At 46.4% G+C, this 22,986-nt stretch overlaps 1 protein-coding gene across 7 annotated transcripts in view; it reads right to left on the reverse strand.

Annotated features, from left to right (window-relative positions):
- Positions 1–22,986, reverse strand: part of LOC137377210 (AMP deaminase 3-like) — a 106,209-nt gene that overhangs the window by 79,373 nt on the left and 3,850 nt on the right. For 5 of the 7 annotated variants that reach the window (XM_068046719.1, XM_068046717.1, XM_068046716.1 and 2 more), the window contains exons 2-3: positions 8,022–8,247; positions 4,526–4,721 (exon numbers count right to left, since the gene is read on the reverse strand). In XM_068046719.1, coding sequence (XP_067902820.1) covers positions 4,526–4,721; positions 8,022–8,242 — 417 coding nt within the window. In that variant the 5' untranslated portion in view covers positions 8,243–8,247. Of the gene's footprint in view, positions 1–4,525; positions 4,722–8,021; positions 8,248–21,652; positions 21,861–22,986 lie in introns of those variants that run through there. The other 2 variants (XM_068046713.1, XM_068046720.1) reach the window with 2 other exon arrangements.

The following is a 22,986-nucleotide window of genomic DNA, read 5'->3' on the forward strand; positions in this document are numbered from 1 at the left end:
GAGGGTTCCTGCCTCTACCACCCCTTCAGGCAGTGTGTTCCAGATTCCAACCACCCTTTGGGTGAAAATTGTTTTCCTCAAACCCCATCTAAACCTCCTGCCCCTTACCTTAAATCAATGCCCCCTGGTTATTGACACCTCCGCTAAGGGAAAGAGTTTCTTCTATCAACGCCCCTCATAATTTTGTATACTTCAATCATGTCCCCCCTCAGCCTTCTCTGCTCTAAGGAAAACAACCCTAGCCTATCCAGTCTCTCTTCATAGCTGAAATGCTCCAGCCCAGGCAACATCCTGGTGAATCTCCTCGGCACCCTCTCCAGTGTAATCACATCCTTTCTATAGTGTGGTGACCAGAACTGTACACAATACTCCAGCTGAGGCCTAACGAGCATTTTATACAGCTCCATCATAACCTCCCTGCTCTTATATTCTATGCCTGGGCTAATAAAGGCAAGTATCCCATATGCCTTCCTAACCACCTTAGCTACCTGTGCTGCTGCCTTCAGTGATCTATGGACAAATACACCAAGATCCCTCTCACCCTCTGTACTTCCGAGGGTCCATTGTATATTCCCTTGCCTTGTTAGTCCTCCCAAAATGCATCACCTCACACTTTTCAGGATTAAATTCTATTTGTCACTGCTCTGCCCATCTTTCCAGCCCATCTATATCGTCTTGTAATCTTAGGCTTTCCTCCTCACTATTTACGACACCACCAATTTTCATGTCATTTGCGAACTTACTGATCATACCTCCTATATTCACGTCTAAATCATTAATTTACACTACAAATAGCAAGGGTCCCAGCACCCATCCCTGTGGTACACCACTGGTCACAGGCTTCCACTCGCAAAAACAGCCCTCGATCATCACCCTCTGCCTCCTGCCACTAAGCCAATTTTGGATCCAATTTGCCAAATTGCCCTGGATCCCATGGGCTGTTACCTTCTTGACCAATCTCCCATACAGGACCTTATCAAAAGCCTTACTGAAGTCTATGTAGACTACATCAACTGCTTTACCCTCATCTACACATCTAGTCACCTCCTCAAAAAATTCAATCAGGTTTGTTAGACACAATCTCCCTCTGACAATGCCATGCTGACTATCCCTGATTAATTCCTGTCTCTCCAAGTGGATATTAATCCAGTCCCTCAGAATTTTTTCCAGTAGTTTCCCTACCACTGATGTTAGACTCACCGGCCTGTAATTACCTGGTTTATCCCTGCTGCCCTTCTTGAATAATGGTACCACATTCGCTGTCCTCCAGTCCTCTGGTACCTCTCCTGTGGCCAGAGAGGATTTGAAAATTTGTGTCAAAGCCCCTGCAATCTCCTCCCTTGCCTCACATAACAGCCTGGGATACATCTCATCTGGGCCTGGGAACTTATTCACTTTTAAGCCCACTAAAACAGCTAATACTTCCTCCCTTTCCATGCTAATATGTTCAAGTATATCACAATCCCCCTCCCTGATCTCTACACCTACATCGTCCTTCTCCATAGTGAACACAGATGAAAAGTAATCATTTAAAACCTCACCTATGTCCTCCGGCTCCACACACAGATTGCCACTTTGGTCCCTAATGGGCCCTACTCTCTCCCTGGTTATCCTCTTCCCCTTAATATACCTTATAAAACGCCTTAGGATTTTCCATTATCTTGCCCGCCAGTGTTTTTTCATGTCCCCTCTTTGCTCTCCTAATTACTTTTTTAAGTACCCCCCCCCCCCCTACACTTTCTATACTCCTCTAGTGCCTCCGCTGTTTTCAGCACTCTGAATCTGCCATAAGCCTCCTTTTTTTCCCTTATCCAACCCTCTATATCCCTTGACATCCAGGATTCCCTGGACTAGTCGGTCCTACCCTTCACCTTTACAGGAACATGTTGGCCCTAAACTCTCACTATTTCCTTTTTGAATGACTCTCACTGGTCTGATGTAGACTTTCCTACAAGTAGCTGCTCCCAGTCCACTTTGGCCAGATTGTGTTTTATCATATTGAAATCGGCCTTCCCCCAATTCAGTACTTTTATTTCTGGTCCATCTTTGTCCTTTTCCATAACTACTTTATATCTTAGAGTTATGGTCGCTATCCCCGAAATGCTCCCCCACTGACACTTCTACCACTTGTCTGGCTTTATTCCCTAGGATTAGGTCCAGTACTGCCCCTTCTCTTGTAGGACTTTCTACATACTGGCTCAAAAAGCTCTCCTTTATGCATTTTAAGAATTCCTCCCCCTTTAAGCCTTTTGCACTGAGACTATCCCAGTTGATATTGGGGAAGTTGAAATCCCCTACTATTATTACCCTATTATTTTTACACCTCTCTGAGATTTGCCTACATATCTCCTCCTCTATCTCTCCCTGACTGTTTGTCTGTTTGGAGGCCTGTAGTACACTCCCAGCCAAGTGATTGCCCCCTTTTTGATTTTTAAGTTCTACCCATATAGCCTCATTTGAGGAACCTTCTAAGATATCATCCCTCCTTACTGCAGTAATTGACTTCTTGATCAACAGTGTAATGCCACCTCCGCTTTTACCCCCTCCCCTGTCACGCCTGAAGATTCTATACCCTGGAATATTGAGTTGCCAGTCCTGCCCTTCCCTCAACCACGTCTCTGTGATAGCAATAATATCATAATCCCATGTGTTAATCAATGCCCTCAATTCATCTGCATTACTAGTAAGACTCCTTGCATTAAAATAGATGCAATCCAGCCTTGCATTTTTCACTTGTCCCTTAACAGGTCTATATTTGCTCTGCCTTCCAGACTGATTTAGTTTCTTTTATATTTGACTGTGCTTCACCCCCAACTGAACCTCCACTCTGTATCCCATTCCCCTGCCAAATTAGTTTAACCCCCCCTCCAACGGCACTAGCAAACCTCCCATCAAGGATGTTGGTCCTGTTCCGGTTCAGGTGCAACCTGTCCAACTTGTGCAGGTCCCACCTTTGCCAGAAGCAGACCCAGTGATCCAGGAAACTAAAGCCCTCCCTCCTGCACCATCTCTTCAGCCACGCATTCATCTGCTCGATCCTCCTATTCCGATACTCACTAGCACGTGGCACCGGGAGTAATCCAGAGATTACAACCTTAGAGGTCCTGCTTTTTAATCTTCTACCTAGCTCCCTAAATTCTTGTTGCAGGACCTCATCCCTCTTTCTACCTCTGTCATGACCTCTGACTGTTCACCCTCCCCCTTCAGAATGTCCTGCAGCCACTCCGTGACATCCTTGACCCTAGCACCAGGGAGGCAACATACCATCCTGGAGTCATGCTTGCGGCCACAGAAACGCCTATCTGTACCCCTTACAATAGAATTCCCTATCACTATCGCCCTCCCAGTCTTTTTCCTTCCCTCCTGTGCAGCTGAGCCAACCGTGGTGCCACATACTTGGCTCTTGCTGAATTCCCCTGAGAAGCTATCTCCCCAAAAGTATCCAAAGCGCAAAATCTGTTAAATAGAGAGATGGACACAGGGGACTCCTGTACTACCTGCCTAGTTCTTCTACTCTGCCTGGCAGTCACCCTTTCTGCCTGAGCAGTCTTTACCTGCAGTGACCACCTCCCAGTACATGCTATCCACGATGATCTCAGCCTTGCGGATGCTGCACAGTGTCTCCAGCTGCCGCTCCAGATCCGAAACGCAGATTTTGAGTAGCTGCAGCTGGAGACACTTCCTGCACACGTGGTCGCCCTGGACACTCCCTCGGAGGTAAGTACATTTTTCCTTATGTAAGGACACCAGAACTATACACAGTTCTCCAGGTGTGGTTTCACCATAGCCCTGTATAATTCCATGGGAGGTCAGCCTATAGACTAAGAACAGAAACTGCTGGCATAGTCAACAGGACAAGCAGCATCTGTGAAGTAAGGAAGGCGGGGTCAATGTTCCAGGTCAATGGCCCTTCATCAGAACTGGAGATAATATCCAGATAAATCTCTTTTTGGGATGTTGATTGAGAGATAAATATTCACCAGGGCACCAGGGAGAGTTCTAAAATAAAAGCAAAATACTGCGGATGCTGGAAATCTGAAATAAAAACAGAACGTGATGGAAATACTCAGGTCTGGCAGCATCTGTGGAGAGAGAAACAGAGTTAACCTTAAGTTCTGATGAAAGACCGCCGCCGCCACAACAACAACTTGCATTTATATAGCACCCTGGACTTAGTAAAAAGTCCCAAGGCACTTCACAGGAGCGTTGCCATACAAAATGACACATAAGGAGCGAATAGCAGATGACCAAAAACTTGGTCAAAGAGATAGGTTTTAAGGACTGTCTTAAAAAGGAGAGAGATGGGGAGGTTTAGGGAGGGAATTCCAGAGCTTGGGGCCCAGGCAGCTGAAGGTGGAGCGATGGAAGTCTGGGATGTACAACAGGCTGGAATAGGAGGAATGCAGAGATCTTGGAGGGTTGTGGGGCTGGAGGAGGTTGCAGAGATAGGGAGGGGTGAGGCTCTGGAGGGATTTGAAAACAAGGCTGAGAATTTTAAAACCGAGTGTAGTGATGTGCTCATTACCCCTGCGCAGTAGTCTCCAGTAATGGTCACTCGCTGAAACTCAGGCACATCATAGGGCAGCTGTATTCCAAATAAAGGAACATTTTGCATGGGCGTCTGTGGGGTCAAGGATGGGGAATCCACTGAGAAGGTCACATCAGAAGTTGGGATCTGCAAGGACAACGAATGGGATCGAATCAGCCTCAAACTCTTCTTTCTGAGAAAAGAGAAGTTCACAGAGAAACAGGAATATGGTTGAGGCATTTCGTCATCCAAAAGGAAAACTGTCGCAAGTGAAGGAAAAGGCTCCGATTTATTGCAACATTCAAATACTTTGTGTGAGAGTTTTTATTGAAAATTCAATACCGAAAAAACAAAATCAAGCTTGGGTCAGGACACAATCCAACAACCATAACAACTTGCATTGATAGAGTTACTTTAACATCCCAAAGAGCTTAATAGGAGTGATTATCAAACAAAATGTGATATTGAGCCACACAAGGAGATATTAGGACAGGTGACCAAAAGCTTAGTCAGAGAAGTAGGTTTTAAGGAGCATCTTAAAAGAAAGGGAGAGAGGTGGAGAGGTTTAGGGAAGGATTTTTAAAAATTATTTCATGGGATGTGGGCGTCACTGGCAAGGCCAGCATTTGTTGCCCATCCCTAATTGCCCTTGACAACTGGGTAGTTTCCTGGGCCATTTCACAGGGCAGTTAAGAGTCAACCACATTGTTGGATGGAGAATGCTCAAGTGGCCCGAATTAGAGGAGTGTGGAGATCTCAGAGGGTTGTGGGGCTGAAGGAGATTACAGAGATAGGGAGGGGCGAGGCCATGGAGGGGTTTGAAAAGAAGGATGAGAATTTTAAGATTGAGGTGGCGCCAGACCAGAACCCAATGTAAGTCAGCGAGTAAAAGGAGGAAACTGTGAGCCTAGGAAAAGGGACGAATAATAAATAAACAGAGATAACTTATTTTTATAAATAAAAGTAAAGTGTTTACTGTTATTCTCTTTCTTCAGTTGGAGGGAGGATGGTTATAGTTTGAGCTCCAAGAGTCTCTGCAACTCTTCCCCCAGCCCTGAGAGAAGGATTTAGAGAATTTATTAGCTGTTAAATGCTGGACTCTAAAACTCCCTCTACACTGTCTCATCAAACACTCCCAGGACAGGGACAGCACGGGGTTAGATACAGAGTAAAGCTCCCTCTACACTGTCTCATCAAACACTCCCAGGACAGGGACAGCACGGGGTTAGATACAGAGTAAAGCCCCCTCTACACTGTCTCATCAAACACTCCCAGGACAGGGACAGCACAGGGTTAGATACAGAGTAAAGCTCCCTCTACACTGTCTCATCAAACACTCCCAGGACAGGTACAGTACGGGGGTTAGATACAGAGTAAAGCTCCCTCTACACTGTCCCCATCAAACACTCCCAGGACAGGTACAGCAGGGGGGTTAGATACAGAGTAAAGCCCCCTCTACACTGTCTCATCAAACACTCCCAGGACAGGTACAGTACGGGGGTTAGATACAGAGTAAAGCTCCCTCTACACTGTCCCCATCAAACACTCCCAGGACAGGGACAGCACGGGGTTAGATACAGAGTAAAGCTCCCTCTACACTGTCTCATCAAACACTCCCAGGACAGGGACAGTACGGGGTTAGATACAGAGTAAAGCTCCCTCTACACTGTCCCCATCAAACACTCCCAGGACAGGTACAGTACGGTGTTAGATACAGAGTAAAGCTCCCTCTACACTGTCCCCCATCAAACACTCCCAGGACAGGGACAGCACGGGGTTAGATACAGAGTAAAGCTCCCTCTACACTGTCCCCATCAAACACTCCCAGGACAGGTACAGTACGGGGTTAGATACAGAGTAAAGCTCCCTCTACACTGTCCCCATCAAACACTCCCAGGACAGGTACAGTACGGTGTTAGATACAGAGTAAAGCTCCCTCTACACTGTCCCCCATCAAACACTCCCAGGACAGGTACAGTACGGTGTTAGATACAGAGTAAAGCTCCCTCTACACTGTCCCCATCAAACACTCCCAGGACAGGTACAGCACAGGGTTAGATACAGAGTAAAGCTCCCTCTACACTGTCCCCATCAAACACTCCCAGGACAGGTACAGTACGGGGTTAGATACAGAGTAAAGCTCCCTCTACACTGTCCCCATCAAACACTCCCAGGACAGGTACAGCACAGGGTTAGATACAGAGTAAAGCTCCCTCTACACTGTCCCCATCAAACACTCCCAGGACAGGTACAGTACGGTGTTAGATACAGAGTAAAGCTCCCTCTACACTGTCCCCATCAAACACTCCCAGGACAGGTACAGCACAGGGTTAGATACAGAGTAAAGCTCCCTCTACACTGTCCCCATCAAACACTCCCAGGACAGGTACAGTACGGGGTTAGATACAGAGTAAAGCTCCCTCTACACTGTCCCCATCAAACACTCCCAGGACAGGTACAGTACGGGGTTAGATACAGAGTAAAGCTCCCTCTACACTGTCCCCATCAAACACTCCCAGGACAGGTACAGTACGGTGTTAGATACAGAGTAAAGCTCCCTCTACACTGTCCCCATCAAACACTCCCAGGACAGGTACAGTACGGTGTTAGATACAGAGTAAAGCTCCCTCTACACTGTCCCCATCAAACACTCCCAGGACAGGTACAGTACGGGGTTAGATACAGAGTAAAGCTCCCTCTACACTGTCCCCCATCAAACACTCCCAGGACAGGTACAGTACGGTGTTAGATACAGAGTAAAGCTCCCTCTACACTGTCCCCATCAAACACTCCCAGGACAGGTACAGCACAGGGTTAGATACAGAGTAAAGCTCCCTCTACACTGTCCCCATCAAACACTCCCAGGACAGGTACAGTACGGGGTTAGATACAGAGTAAAGCTCCCTCCACACTGTCCCCATCAAACACTCCCAGGACAGGTACAGTACGGGGTTAGATACAGAGTAAAGCTCCCTCCACACTGTCCCATATGTTGAGAGACTAGTGAAACTGGGATTAGTTGTATTAGAACAGAGAAGGTTAAGGGGAAATTTAATAGAGGTGTTCAAAATTGTGAAGGGTTTTGACAGAGCAGATAGGGAGAAAAAGTGTTTCCAGTGGCAGGAAGGTCAGTAACCAGAGCTTGCAGATTTAAGGTAATTGTTAAAATAATTTTTTTATTCAGAAAATGATGATGACCTGGAGTGAACTTGCTGAAAAAGGAGCATCTTCAATAGGAACTTTCAAAGAGAAATTGGATAAATACTTGCAAGGGCCAAGATTGGCTGGGCTATGGGGAAAGAGCAGGGGAGTGGTATAACTGGGTAGAGCCGGCAGAGGCAAGATGGGTCAAATGGCCTCTTTCTGTGCTACATAATACCTCTTCGAAAATGTGTAAGCAATGGATTTTTCTGCCCAACATTCTGAGTTTAGGGTCAGACTGGGATTGCTCCAAATGGAAGATGTGACCACTCCTGGACAATTAAGGACAGACCTCTTTGCTGTGGTCTCAGATTGCTGTTCAGCAATCTCCTTCTGTAGCTCCCTCTCTTTGGCCTCCTTTTTACCGATTGGGCAATCTTCAGCAACATCAAACAGAGACAGAGCTTCCTTGGTGTCCTCTTCACGCAGAGCAGAAGCAAACACCTTCTCTGCTATAATCCGAACTTGTTCATCCTCCTCCGTCTGTGCAATTTTTGGGAATTGCCTGGGCATCTCGGCTGGAGAGGGAAAGAGAAAAAGGAAAAATGATTGCTGATTATATAACGAAGTCTTTAGAAGACCCCTAGCTTGTGCATTTCACATTTACCGTCAAACTGAATTGAACCTGCTCACATTTTCCACATGAGGACTGCAAGCTTAGGGTCAATGATTCATTGATCATCCCCGTCTAGTTAACTGATCTCAGCTAATGATAGCAACTGGGACTAAACTTGGCTTGTATTCCCTGGAACATGGAAGCTGGAGATGTTTAGGATTCTGAAATGAATTGATGGGATAAATATGGAGAAACCTTTTCTGCTGGTGGGGCGAGTCTAGGACAAGGGAATGTTAAAAATCAGAGGCAGGCCATTCAGGAGGGAAGGTAGGATACAGCTCTTTGTGCAGGAGATGGGTGAAGTGTGGAAGTCTATCTTACAAAAAGCAATAGATGGTAACTCAAGTAATGATTTTGTGCTAGCCAAGGGTACAAAAGGATAGGGAGTGAAGGCAGCTAAATGGAGTTGGGACACAGATCAACATTAAATGGCGGAACAGGTTCAAGGGGCTGAGTGACCTATTTCTGTTCCTATTTGAAGGCTGTAAAGCTAGGGGCAATGATAAAGACAATTATAAGGGTAAGATTAACATCCTGGAATTTTCCTTAATGTATGCTAAGGGTCAGGGTTTTACCTGTGGTTTGCTAGAGTCCATGGTTGGTATAAATATTTTTTCTGGACATGAGCACACACTTAGCTATCACCAAAATTCATTACATGTGTGTGATAATGATGGCAGATGATGTCTCTGTTTGAGCTACACTGGCATAAGTTGTATGAACCATTTGGTGCCATGGTATGACTCGGTTAGCAGGTATTTGGTGCCATGGGGTATGACTCGGTTAGCAGGTATTTGGTGCCATGGGGTATGACTCGGTTAGTAGGTATTTGGTGCCATGGGGTATGACTCGGTTAGCAGGTATTTGGTGCCATGGGGTATGACACGGTTAGCAGGTATTTGGTGCCATGGGGTATGACTCGGTTAGTAGGTATTTGGTGCCATGGGGTATGACTCGGTTAGCAGGTATTTGGTGCCATGGGGTATGACTCGGTTAGCAGGTATTTGGTGCCATGGGGTATGACTCGGTCAGTAGGTATTTGGTGCCATGGGGTATGACTCGGTTAGCAGGTATTTGGTGCCATGGGGTATGACTCGGTTAGCAGGTATTTGGTGCCATGGGGTATGACTCGGTTAGCAGGTATTTGGTGCCATGGGGTATGACTCGGTCAGTAGGTATTTGGTGCCATGGGGTATGACTCGGTTAGTAGGTATTTGGTGCCATGGTATGACTCGGTTAGTAGGCAGGGACGGGCTGTTTTAGTTGCAATGGTTCTAACTCATCAGATGCTTTCACAAGCCAACTTGGGTCAGCCTCAGAAGTTAGTGGGTTTATTTTCTGGGGAAGTTCTATGACGCAGACTCAATGGGCCAAATGGCCTCTTTCTGTGCTGTACTATTCGATGATAATGTGTTTATTTACGCCGTTCACTTTCAGTAGAATACATGGTATTTACAGAATTATAGTTTAAAAATCTGCTTTCACAGTTACTGGCGTTAGTTTAGATACACAGCATTCCATTGAACCACAACTTTAACCAGAAGTTGGGTTGTACTGTCACACTGATGCAAGGATCAGTTAGGAACTAAAGTGAACTGGAGCAATTATGAACTGTAAAAATGAACTGATGAACTGAACTCCAAAAAAAGGACACACTTTTACTGCATACAAGATGGAGTAAGAGGTCAGGTGACCTCTCCTGTACTGCAAATATACAAAGTGACTGCTGGAGACTAACTCCTTCATCACATCTGGACTAGTCCTGGGAAAGACATATTAAAATGCTAAAGAGCCCATTCAATGCTAAATTGCTCCTATCTTCGAGAATTGGGCTGACAAAGGTCTTCACAGACAGAGAGATCCAGATTCAAAGCCAAGATAATAGATGGGACATAACACCACTTTATCGGAATAAGCCACATTCAAACCCCATTATGTAACAATGGCCCCATGTTCAAAGACATTGATGAACACACCAGGGGGCAGCATCTATGGTTACCTGACTGAAACCAAGCCTCATATGGTTTTTCTTTTTAAAAGAAAGCTCTCTGAAAGTCAGGGATGAAAGGCCAGCCAGCCAGGAAGCAGGAGATCCATTCCAGCCAAGAAGACCCAGCCTGAACATCTTTAAACTAGGGAGACAGAGACTGCAAGGTGACCTGGAAAACTCCCTGCCTGAAGAATCCTAACAGAGTTTCTCGCCACTGACCTAGATTGAATTTTAACTAGAGGAGTCTGCAATACTTCAGTGAACAAAGAAAAGGAACACCAGGCCTGCATTGCTGTTAAAAAAAAAATTTCCCCAGAAAACCAAGGTTTCAAAGTGAACTCTTCTACCACAATCGGACTTAAATGCATGCCATCCTCTAATCTCTCTCTCTTCTGGTGTATGTTAATATATGTGCATGCGTGAGGTTGCGAATATTTTTCGGGTATTGTTTAATAAATAATTTATCTTGCTTTTAATCCTTTGAGAAAACCTATTATTTGTCTGATTCTTTGACTCAGGGAATATAACAATTTTTTTTATAAAACACTGTCTACGGTCAGTTGAGAGTTGAGAAGTGAAAAGTGGAGGTCACCCCCACCACCACCTCCCTGTCTGTAACAGACTGGGGGCTCATGAGCTCAGGATTTCGAAACATTAAGATTGAATGAGTGATTTGGAAACAGGAGGAAAATTGATCCCTAAAACTGAAAAAAAAATTAAATAAGCAAGTTTTCTTGTTTTCTTTTTTCTCTACAGTGCAAAACAGTTAAGTACATGGCCCAACGACACCAAAGCATTTGTAGAATAGGGAGAATTGTCATGGGAAGCATTAAATTCATTAAATATTGAAGACTTAAAAGCTGTAGCTACCCAGTGGGAGGAACCTTCAGGCAGAAAGCAAGGAAAATCGGAGATCATTCGGAATCTAGCTCGCCATTTTAAAATTGCCCCAGAATCAGAAGTAACAGTCATGGAATCTGAATCTGACAAAATACCTTTAGCTAAAATCCGAGTGGAAAAGGACCTTGCCCTGTGAAAATTGGAATTAGAGTTTCAAAGGCAAAAAGAGGAAAGAGATGTAAATGCAGAGGCAGCAGAAAGACAATTGCCAAGAGAGCTGAGACAGTTTGAATTAGAGGAGCTCAGCCAATAAGGTGGGGATGCACCAACAATTCAAATATTAACCCCATGTTGGAGCAAAACTTTGATGTTTTGAGACACTCACGATTTGACGATTTGTGCTGAAATTTAATGAGGAAGAGGTCGAATTGTATTTTACCTTTTTAGAGAAAATTGCCAATGGGTTAAAATGGCCAGAAAAATATTGGACCCTCGTTTACAAGGCAGGTTAGTGGGGAGAGATCGTGAAGCTTGTCGGAGAAAAGTTCTTTCGATTATGAACAGATTAAAACTGTTATTTTAAACACCTACCAGTTAATCCCTGAGGTATATCAGCAAACATTTAGAAATGGTAGGAAAAGACCTTCCCAAATAGTTATCAAATTTGAAAGAGTTAAACACATGGCAAATGTTCATCCTGGAGTTTAGTTACTAGTGGTGTACCGCAAGGATCTGTTTTGGGGCCACTGCTGTTTGTCATTTTTATAAATGACCTGGAAGAGGGTGTAGAAGGGTGGGTTAGTAAATTTGCAGATGACACTAAGGTCGGTGGAGTTGTGGATAGTGCCGAAGGATGTTGTAGGGTACAGAGGGACATAGATAGGCTGCAGAGCTGGGCTGAGAGATGGCAAATGGAGTTTAATGCGGAAAAGTGTGAGGTGATTCACTTTGGAAGGAGTAACAGGAATGCAGAGTACTGGGCTAATGGGAAGATTCTTGGTAGTGTAGATGAACAGAGAGATCGTGGTGTCCAGGTACATAAATCCCTGAAAGTTGCTACCCAGGTTAATAGGGCTGTTAAGAAGGCATATGGTGTGTTAGCTTTTATTAGTAGGGGGATCGAGTTTCGGAGCCACGAGGTCATGCTGCAGCTGTACAAAACTCTGGTGAGACCGCACCTGGAGTATTGCGTGCAGTTCTGGTCACCGCATTATAGGAAGGATGTGGAAGCTTTGGAAAGGGTGCAGAGGAGATTTACTAGGATGTTGCCTGGTATGGAGGGAAGGTCTTACGAGGAAAGGCTGAGGGACTTGAGGTTGTTTTCGTTAGAGAGAAGGAGGAGGAGAGGTGACTTAATAGAGACAGATAAGATAATCAGAGGGTTAGATAGGGTGGATAGTGAGAGTCTATTTCCCCGGATGGTGATGACAAACACGAGGGGACACAGCTTTAAGTTGAGGGGTGATAGATATAGGACAGATGTGAGAGGTAGTTTCTTTACTCAGAGAGTAGTAAGGGCGTGGAACGCCCTGCCTGCAACAGTAGTAGACTCGCCAACTTTAAGGGCATTTAAGTGGTCATTGGATAGACATATGGATGAAAATGGAATAGTGTAGGTCAGATGGTTTCACAGGTCGGCGCAACATCGAGGGCCGAAGGGCCTGCACTGCGCTGTAATGTTCTATGTTCTATGTTCTAAGTGTTGGCTGGTTTAAACAACTGTGTCGTCTACCTGGATGGCCTGTTGGTCTATAGCAACACCTGGGAAGACCAGCTAAACCATTGAAGAGCACTGTTTAAGAGTCGACAAAACGCTAACATTGTGGTCAATTTTGCTAAAAGTGAGTTTGCCAAGGCACAAAGTGACCTAGTTAGGAGATATTATAGGCCAAGGGAGGGTGTTGCCAAGGGCAGAAAAAGTACAAGCCCTGATAGATTTCCCCATTCCCAAGACTAAGAGAGAGATAATCCGATTCCTGGGGATGTGTGTTTTCCACAGAAAATCTTCCCAACTTCAGCAACCTAGCTGCCCCCTTAACTGACCCATCAAAGAAAAACACTAAGATCGTGTGGTCAGAACGGTGCCAGATAGTTTTTGAAAAGTTGAAGGCAATTTTAACAAATGATCCTGTATTAGCAGCCCCAAACTTCAACAGATCATTTAAGGTCACTAGTGATGCCAACGATGTAGAAGTAGGAACGGTCTTACACCAAGAAGATGATTCCACCATCGAGAGGCCAACTGGTTATTTTTCAAAAAAACTAAATTAACATCAATGTAAATATCCCACCATTAAAAAGAAAACATTGGGATTTCTGTTGGGTCCTTCAATATTTCGAAGTTTAGGTTAATACTGAACTCAGTGAAATCCTGATAGATACTGACCACAACCCACTAACCTTCGTAGAGAAATTCAAAGTTAACAATGCCAGGTTTAGATGAGTTTACTCCTCCAGCCATTTAACTTGAAAAGCTGGCAAAAACAATATCATCACAAACACACAGGGAAACCGTGAAAGCATAATGACAGTAAACCTAAGGAATACATGTGATGAAACTGTGCAGATTGTGTGTTGTTATTTTCCTTTCTTTCACTTAATTTTTTCCCATTTTGCGGGGAGGTATCGAGCTGATGCAAGGAAGTTATGAACTGCAGTGAACTGGAGCAATCATACACTGTAAAAGTGAACTGATGAACTAAACTCCAAAAATGGACACAATTATACTGCAGACAAGATGGAGTAAGAGGTCAGGTGACCTCTCCTGTACTGCAATTATACACAGTGACTGTTGGAGACTAAACCCATCATCATGACTGGACCAGTCCAGGGGAAAGCACATTAAAATGCTAAACAGCCCATTCAAAGCTAAATGGCCCTTATCTTCAGGAATTGGGTTGACAAAGGCCTTCACAGACAGGGAGACTCCAGATTCAAAGCCAAGATAATAGGTGGGACATAACACCACTTTATCAAGATAAGCCACATTCAAACCCCATTGTGTAAAAATTCCTCCTGGAAAACCAAGAAGTGAACTCTTTTACCACAATCGGACTTAAATGCATGCCATCCTCTAATCTCTATCTCTTCTTGTGTGTGCATGTATGAGTGGCTGAGGTTGCGAATATTTTTCGGGTACTGTTTCATAAATAATTTATCTTTCTTTTAATCCCGTGAGAAACCCTGTCATTTCTCTGTTTTTTTTATTTGATAATGGGGATGTCGCTGGCCAGGCCAGCATTTATTGTCCATCCCTAATTGCCCTTGAGAAGGTGGTGGTGAGCTGCCTTCTTGAATCGCTGCAGTCCATGTGGGGTAGGAACACCCACAGTGCTGTTAGGAAGGGAGTTTCAGGATTTTGACCCAGCCACAGTGAAGGAACGGCGATATAGTTCCAAGTCAGGATGGTGTGTGGCTTGGAGGGGAACTTGCAGATGGTGGTGTTCCCATGCATCTGCTGCCCTTGTCCTTCTAAGTGGTAGAGGTCACTGGTTTGGAAGGTGTTGTCAAAGGAGCCTTGGTGTGTTGCTGCAGTGCATCTTGCAGATGGTATACACTGCTGCCACTGTGTATCAGTGGTCGTGAAAGTGAATATTTGTAGATGCGGTGCCAATCAAGCTTTGTCCTGGACGGTGCCAAGCTTCTTGAAAGTTGTTGGAGCTACACCCATCCAGGCAAGTAGGGGAGAGTACTCCATCACACTCCTGACTCATGCCTTGTAGATGGTGGACAGGCTTTGGGGAGTCAGGAGGTGAGTTACTCGCCACAGGATTCCAAGGCTCTGACCTGCTCTTGTAGCCACAGTATTTATATCTGGCTGCGGGATGGAGGTAATGCATTTTGGGAGGGCTAACAAGGCAAGGGAATATACAATGGATGGTAGGACCCTAGGAAGTACAGAAGGTCAAAGGGACCTTGGTGTACCTGTCCATAGATCACTGAAGGCAGCAGCACAGGTAGATAAGGTGGTTAGGAAGGCATATGGGATACTTGCCCTTATTCGCCAAGGCATAGAATATAAGAGCAGGGAGGTTATGATGGAGCTGTATAAAACGCTAGTTGGGCCACAGTGGCAACACTGTGTACAGTTCTGGTCACCACACTATAGGAAGGATGTGATTGCACTAGAGAGGGTGCAGAGGAGATTCACCAGGATGTTGCCTGGGCTGGAGCATTTCAGCTATAAAGAGAGACTGGATAGGCTAGGGTTGTTTTCCTTAGAGCAGAGAAGGCTGAGGGGGGACCTGATTGAGGTATACAAAATTATGAGGGGCATTGATAGGATAGATAGGAAGAAACTTTTTCCCTTAGTGGAGGGATCAATAACCAGGGGGCATAGATTTAAGGTAAGGGGCAGGAGGTTTAGAGGGGATTTGAGTAAAATATTTTTCACCCAGAGGGTGGTTGGAATCTGGAACACACTGCCTGAAGAGGTGGTAGAGGCAGGAACCCTCACAACATTTAAGCAGTATTTAGATGAGCACTTGAAACGCCATAGCATACAAGGCTACGGGCCAAGTGCTGGAAAATGGGATTAGAATAGTTAGGTGTTTGATGGCCAGCACAGACACGATGGGCCAAAGGGCCTGTTTTTGTGTTGTATAACTCTATGACTCTACTCTAGTTCAGTTTCTGGTCAATGGTAGCCCCCAGGATGTTGATAGTAGGGGATTCAGCGATCGTAATGCCATTGAATGTCAAGGGGAGATGGTTAGATTCTCTCTTGTTGGAGATGGTCATTGCCTGGTACTTGTGTGGCATGAATATTACTTGCCACTTACCAGCCCAAACCTGGATATTGTCCAGGTCTTGCAGCATTTCTGCACGGACTACTTCAGTATGTGAGGAGTTGCGAATGGTGCTGAACATTGTGCAATCATCAGTGAACATCCCCACTTCTGACCTTATGATTGAAGGAAGGTCATTGATGAAGCAGCTGAAAATGGTTGGGCCTAGGACACTACCCTGAGGAACTCCTGCAATGATGTCCTGGAGCTGAAATGATTGACCTCCGACAACCACAACCATCTTCCTTTGTGCTAGGTATGACTCCAGCCAGCGGAGGGTTTTCTTCCTGATTCCCATTGACCTCAGTTTTGCTCGGGTTCCTTGATGCCATACTCGGTCAAATACTGCCTTGATGTCAAGGGCAGTCACTCTCACCTCACCTCTTGAGTTCAGCTCTTTTGTCCATGTTTGAACCAAGGCTGTAATGAGGTCAGGAGCTGAGTGGCCCTGACGGAACCCAAACTGAGCGTCACTGAGCAGGTTATTACTAAGCAAGTGCCACTTGATGGCACTGTTGATGACACCTTCCATCACTTTACTGATGATTGAGAGTAGACTGATGGGGCGGGAATTGGTCGGTTTCTGGAGCACAGGTCTTCAGTACTATTGCCGGAATATTGTCAGGGCCCATAGCCTTTGCAGTATCCAGTGCCTTCAGTCGTTTCTTGATATCACTCGGAGTGAATCGAATTGGCTGAAGTCTGGCATCTGTGATGCTGGGGACTTCAGGAGGGGGCCGAGATGGATCATCAACTCAACGCTTCTGGCTCAAGATTATTGCAAATGCTTCAGCCTTATCTTTTGTACTCTTGTGCTGGGCTCCCCCATCATTGAGGATGGGGATATTTGTGGAGCCACCTCCTCCAGTTAGTTGTTTAATTGTCCACCACCATTCACGACTGGATGTGGCAGGACTGCAGAGCTTAGATCTGATCCGTTGGTTATGGGATGCTTAGCTCTGTCTATCGCATGCTGCTTATGCAGTTTGGTATGCAAGTAGTCCTGGGTTGTAGCTTCACCAGGTTGACACCTCATTTTGAGGTATGCCTGGTGCTGCTCCTGGCATGCCCTCCTGCACTCTTCATTGAACCAGGGTTGGTCTCCTGGCTTGATGGTAATGGTAGAGTGGGGGATATGCCGGGCCATGAGGTTATAGATTGTGGTTGAGTACAATTCTGCTGCTGCTGATGGTCCACAGCGCCTCATGGATGCCCAGTTTTGCATTGCTAGACCTGTTCTAAATCTATCCCATTTAGCACGTTGATAGTGCCACACAACATGATGTGAAGGCGGGACTTCGTCTCCACAAGGACTGTGCGGTGGTCACTCCTACTAATACGGTCATGGACAGAAGCATCTGTGGCAGGTAGATTGGTGAGGACGAGGTCAAGTATGTTTTTCCCTCGTGTTGGTTCCCCCACCACCTGCCGCAGACCCAGTCTAGCAGCTATGTCCTTTAGGACTCGGTCAGCTCGGTCAGTAGTGGTGCTACCGAGCCACTCTTGGTGATGGACATTGAAGTCCCCCGCCCAGAGTACATTCTGTGCCCTTGCCACCCTCAGTGCTTCCTCCAAGTGGTGTTCAACATGGTGGAGTACTGACTCATCAGCTGAGGGAGGGCGGTAGGTGGTAATCAGCAGGAGGTTTCCTTGTCCATGTTTGACCTGATGCCCTGAGACTTCATGGGGTCCAGAGTCGATGTTGAGAACTCCCAGGGCAACTCCCTCCCTACTGTAGACCACTGTGCTCCCACCTCTGCCCTGCTGGGGGCACAACATACCCAGGGATGGTGATGGTGGTGTCTGGGACATTTTCTGTAAGATATGATTCCGTAAGTATGACTGTGTCAGGCTGTTGCTTGATTAGTCTGGGGAACAGCTCTCCCAACTTTGGAATGTTAGTAAGGAGGACTTTGCAGGGTCGACAGGGCTGGGTTTGCCGTTGTCGTTTCCAATGCCTAGGTCGATGCCGGGTGGTCCGTCCGGTTTCATTCCTCCTTGGCTTTGTAGCGGTTAGGTACAACTGAGTGGCTTGCTCGGCCATTTCAGAGGGCATTGCTGTGGATCTGGAGTCACATGTAGGCCAGACCAGGTAAGGATGACAGATTTCCTTCCCTGAAGGACATTAGTGAACCAGATGGGTTTTTATGACAATCGACAATGGTTTCATGGCCATTGTTAGACCAGCTTTTAGTTCCAGATTTATTAATTGAATTTGAATCCCAGCTTCTGCCATGGTGGGATTTGAACCCATGCCCTAAGTAATACCCTGGGTCTCTGGGTTACTAGTCCAGTGACAATACCACTAGGCCACCGCCTCCCGATTTGACCTCAAAAACACTCAAGGACTTAAACAATGTTTCTTCAAGCACTGCCTACAGTCAGTTGAGAGGTGAAAAGTGGAAGTCACCCACATCATCTTCCCCTGTCCCAGCAGTACACACACAGTTAAAGCAATCACCTGAGTTCCCATCACTGAACCACGGACATTTAAAGCATAGAAGATGACCATTCAGCCCCTTGCATCCCTCATTGATCTTTACTAGAGCAATCCCAAACTAATCCCACTGCCCCGTTCTCCCCATAGCCCTGTATCAATCCCAAACTAATCCCACTGCCCCGTTCTCCCCATAGCCCTGTATCAATCCCAAACTAATCCCACTGCCCCGTTCTCCCCATAGCCCTGTATCAATCCCAAACTAATCCCACTGCCCCACTCTCTCCCCATAGCCCTGTATCAATCCCAAACTAATCCCACTGCCCCACTCTCTCCCCGTAGCCCTGTATCAATCCCAAACTAATCCCACTGCCCCACTCTCTCCCCATAGCCCTGTATCAATCCCAAACTAATCCCAATGCCCCACTCTCTCCCCATAGCCCTGTATCAATCCCAAACTAATCCCACTGCCCCGTTCTCCCCATAGCCCTGTATCAATCCCAAACTAATCCCACTGCCCCGTTCTCCCCATAGCCCTGTATCAATCCCAAACTAATCCCACTGCCCCACTCTCTCCCCGTAGCCCTGTATCAATCCCAAACTAATCCCACTGCCCCACTCTCTCCCCATAGCCCTGTATCAATCCCAAACTAATCCCAATGCCCCACTCTCTCCCCATAGCCCTGTATAATTCCCAAACTAATCCCACTGCCCCGTTCTCCCCATAGCCCTGTATCAATCCCAAACTAATCCCACTGCCCCGTTCTCCCCATAGCCCTGTATCAATCCCAAACTAATCCCACTGCCCCATTCTCTCCCCATAGCCCTGTACCAATCCCAAACTAATCCCACTGCCTCACTCTCTCCCAATAGCCCTGCATCAATCCCAAACTAATCCCACTGCCCCGTTCTCCCCATAGCCCTGTATCATTCCCAAACTAATCCCACTGCCCCGTTCTCCCCATAGCCCTGTATCATTCCCAAACTAATCCCACTGCCCCGTTCTCCCCATAGCCCTGTATCAATCCCAAACTAATCCCACTGCCCCACTCTCTCCCCATGGCCCTGTATCAATCCCAAACTAATCCCACTGCCCCGTTCTCCCCATAGCCCTGTATCAATCCCAAACTAATCCCAGTGCCCCACTCTCTCCCCATGGCCCTGTATCAATCCCAAACTAATCCCACTGCCTCACTCTCTCCCCATAGCCCTGTATCGATCCCAAACTAATCCCACTGCCCCACTCTCTCCCCATAGCCCTGTATCAATCCCAAACTAATCCCACTGCCTCACTCTCTCCCCATAGCCCTGTATCAATCCCAAACTAATCCCGCTGCCCCGTTCTCCCCATAGCCCTGTATCAATCCCAAACTAATCCCACTGCCTCACTCTCTCCCCATAGCCCTGTATCAATCCCAAACTAATCCCACTGCCTCACTCTCTCCCCATAGCCCTGTATCGATCCCAAACTAATCCCACTGCCCCACTCTCTCCCCATAGCCCTGTATCAATCCCAAACTAATCCCACTGCCCCACTCTCTCCCCATAGCCCTGTATCAATTCCAAACTAATCCCACTGTCTCCCCATAGCTCTGTATCAATCCCAAACTAATCCCACTGCCTCACTCTCTCCCCATAGCCCTGTATCAATCCCAAACTAATCCCAGTGCCCCACTCTCTCCCCATAGCCCTGTATCAATCCCAAACTAATCCCAGTGCCCCACTCTCTCCCCATAGCCCTGTATCAATCCCAAACTAATCCCACTGCCTCACTCTCTCCCCATAGCCCTGTATCAATTCCAAACTAATCCCACTGTCTCCCCATAGCTCTGTATCAATCCCAAACTAATCCCACTGCCTCACTCTCTCCCCATAGCCCTGTATCAATCCCAAACTAATCCCACTGCCTCACTCTCTCCCCGTAGCCCTGTATCAATCCCAAACTAATCCCAATGTCTCCCTCTCTCCCCATACCCTTTAACGATACAATGATCTGTGTCTTAGCCACTCCCTGTGGCACTGCATTCCCTCCTCCATCAATCCTCTATGTTAAGCATTTCCCCTAATATCTCTCCTCACTCTGATAATCTTACATTATCTCCAAAAAACATTTCTTCCCTGCTCACTCTCACAAAACTCGATCAAATCTCCTTTTATCATTCTCTCCTGCAGTGGAAATAATCCTCCCTCCGCATGTTAAACTGAACCTGGAGATCCTCGACTGCAGTACAAACTGTCTGTAGTTCGATATGTGAGGAGGGCAGTGTGGAACATGAACAGACATGGAGCAGCTGGGCTGTAAATACCACACAAGACTACCGTTTGATTTCCAAGATTGCATTTGTTCTGTGTGAAGACACACAACCTGTTTCTGTAAACTGTCGGGGGAAATTCTCCAGTGAGGACTATAATCTTTAAATTAAAATCCCTGTAGAATTAAAGAAGACAGATGTGGGTCACAGGAAGGTCAGACTGTGCAATCATAAAAAGATCCAGAACAAAAGGAGGCTATTCGGCCCATCGTTCCTGTGCTGGCTCTTTGAGAGAGCTATCCAATTAGACCCACTCCCCTGCTCTTCCCCCCCCCCCCCCCCCGTTGCCCTGTAAATTGTTCCTTTTTAAGTATTTATCCAATTCTCTTTTGAAAGTTACAACTGAATCTGCTTCCTCTGCCCTTTCAGGCAGCAGATTCCAGATCACAACAACTCACTGTATTAAAAAGAAAACCTCACCTCCCCCTCTGGTTCTTTTGCTGATTACTTTTAAATCTGTGTCCCTCTGGTTCCTGACCCTCCCGTCAATGGAAACTGTTTCCCCTTAGTTACACTATCAAACCCCCTGGCTGTTTGTTCGCTGCTGTATAACATCATTCTCAGACACAGCAAGTGAACTAATCTCAAGACCTGAGCCCAAAGCTAATGGGATAAGATGTTGATTCTGTCTTTAACTCTTTTGCTCCTGTCCTGTTTTGACATGATCATTTCTGGGGTAGATTTCCCTGCACTACAACAGTGACCACTTCAAAAATACTTCATCAGCTGTAAAACACTCTGGGACACCTTTAGGTGGCAAGAGGCGCTATCGAAATGCAACTCTTGAAAGGATTGCAGGTTGAACTCATTCCCAGTCTCACACAGTGATGGAGTGGAAGGTAGTAACTGAAAGCAGGTCCGGGAGCCAGTCAATGTCCCAGGCTCGGAACTCAGTGTCTGTCCCGGGCTGACTCTCTCTCCCCACCCCCCCCTGCCCTTACCTAGGATCGGAGTCCCGGCCATTCCGGCTCTCGGTGTGTCTGAGCCGCCGCTGCTTCGCGATGAGCCGCCGCTCGGGCTTTTATTCTCGGACCCTGGGCTATTTTAAGAAGCTGAGGCATCGTCAGAGGCTGGAACTGAACGGAATCAGCAGCAAATAACAGGCAGCTTGAGGAGAGAGAGAGGATCAAACTCACTTCCTACCCAGCCATTAGAGGGGACAGGGGCAGCTTTTTTATTCATTCCTGGGATGTGGGCATCGCTGGCTGAGCAACTAGTTATTGCCCATCCCTAATTGCCCTTGAGAAGGTGGTGGTGAGCTGCCTTCTTGAACCGCTGCAGTCCATGTGAGGTAGGTACACCCACAGTGCTGTTAGGAAGGGAGTTCCAGGACTTTGACCCAGCGACAGTGAAGGAACGGTGATATAGTTCCAAGTCAGGATGGTGTGTGACTTGCAGGGGAACTTGCAGGTGGTGATGTTCCCATGTATTTGCTGCCCTTGTCCTTCGCGGTGGTAGAGGTTGCCGGTTTGGAAGGTGTTGTCTAAGGAGCCTTGGCGCGTTGCTGCAGTGCATCTTGTAGATGGTACACACTGCTGCCACTGTGCGTCGGTGGTGGAGGGAGTGAATGTTTTTAGATGAGGTGTCGATAAAGCGGGCTGCTTTGTCCTGGATGGTGTCGAGCTTCTTGAGTGTTGTTGGAGCTGCAGCCATCCAGGCAAGTGGAGAGTATTCCATCACACTCCTGACTTGTGCCTTGTAGATGGTGGACAGGCTTTGGGGAGTCAGGAGGTGAGTTACTCGCCGCAGGATTCCCAGCCTCTGACCTGCTCTTGTAGCCATGGTATTTATATGCTGGTCCAGTTAAATTAATGGAGACATGGAGCATTAAACGAGACACTTCAAGTTACAAAAGATTTAAAAACTAAACTGAATAATAAGATTGCCTGCAGTCATTGCCAAACACATGATGCATTCACTAATACAAGACTGTAAATTCCTCCCCTTTATTTTTTTTATGTTTTATCTATTTTCCATGGAGGTAGTTTCCCCTTTAAGAGTAATGCCCAGAATGTAAATACTTGCTTTGTTTTTTATTTGAACTTCCCACACCTCTCCTGATTAAATGCAGTCAGTTACTGGGACTACTGTCCCTTTAAGATATTTTTCTGGATGAAGGTTTAGTAGACTCCCGGGTTACTGAAGTAAAAACCCAGACTGAGTTACTTACACCTGGAGTACCAGGTGTCCTGTTTCCAGCCTTAACCACCAAAATACCAGGAATCTACAGTAACATTACCTCCTGATTATTCACCCAGTGTCAGGAAAGTCCCTG

The sequence above is a fragment of the Heterodontus francisci genome, chromosome 14 (assembly GCF_036365525.1).
Source record: "Heterodontus francisci isolate sHetFra1 chromosome 14, sHetFra1.hap1, whole genome shotgun sequence".
NCBI lineage: Eukaryota > Metazoa > Chordata > Chondrichthyes > Heterodontiformes > Heterodontidae > Heterodontus > Heterodontus francisci.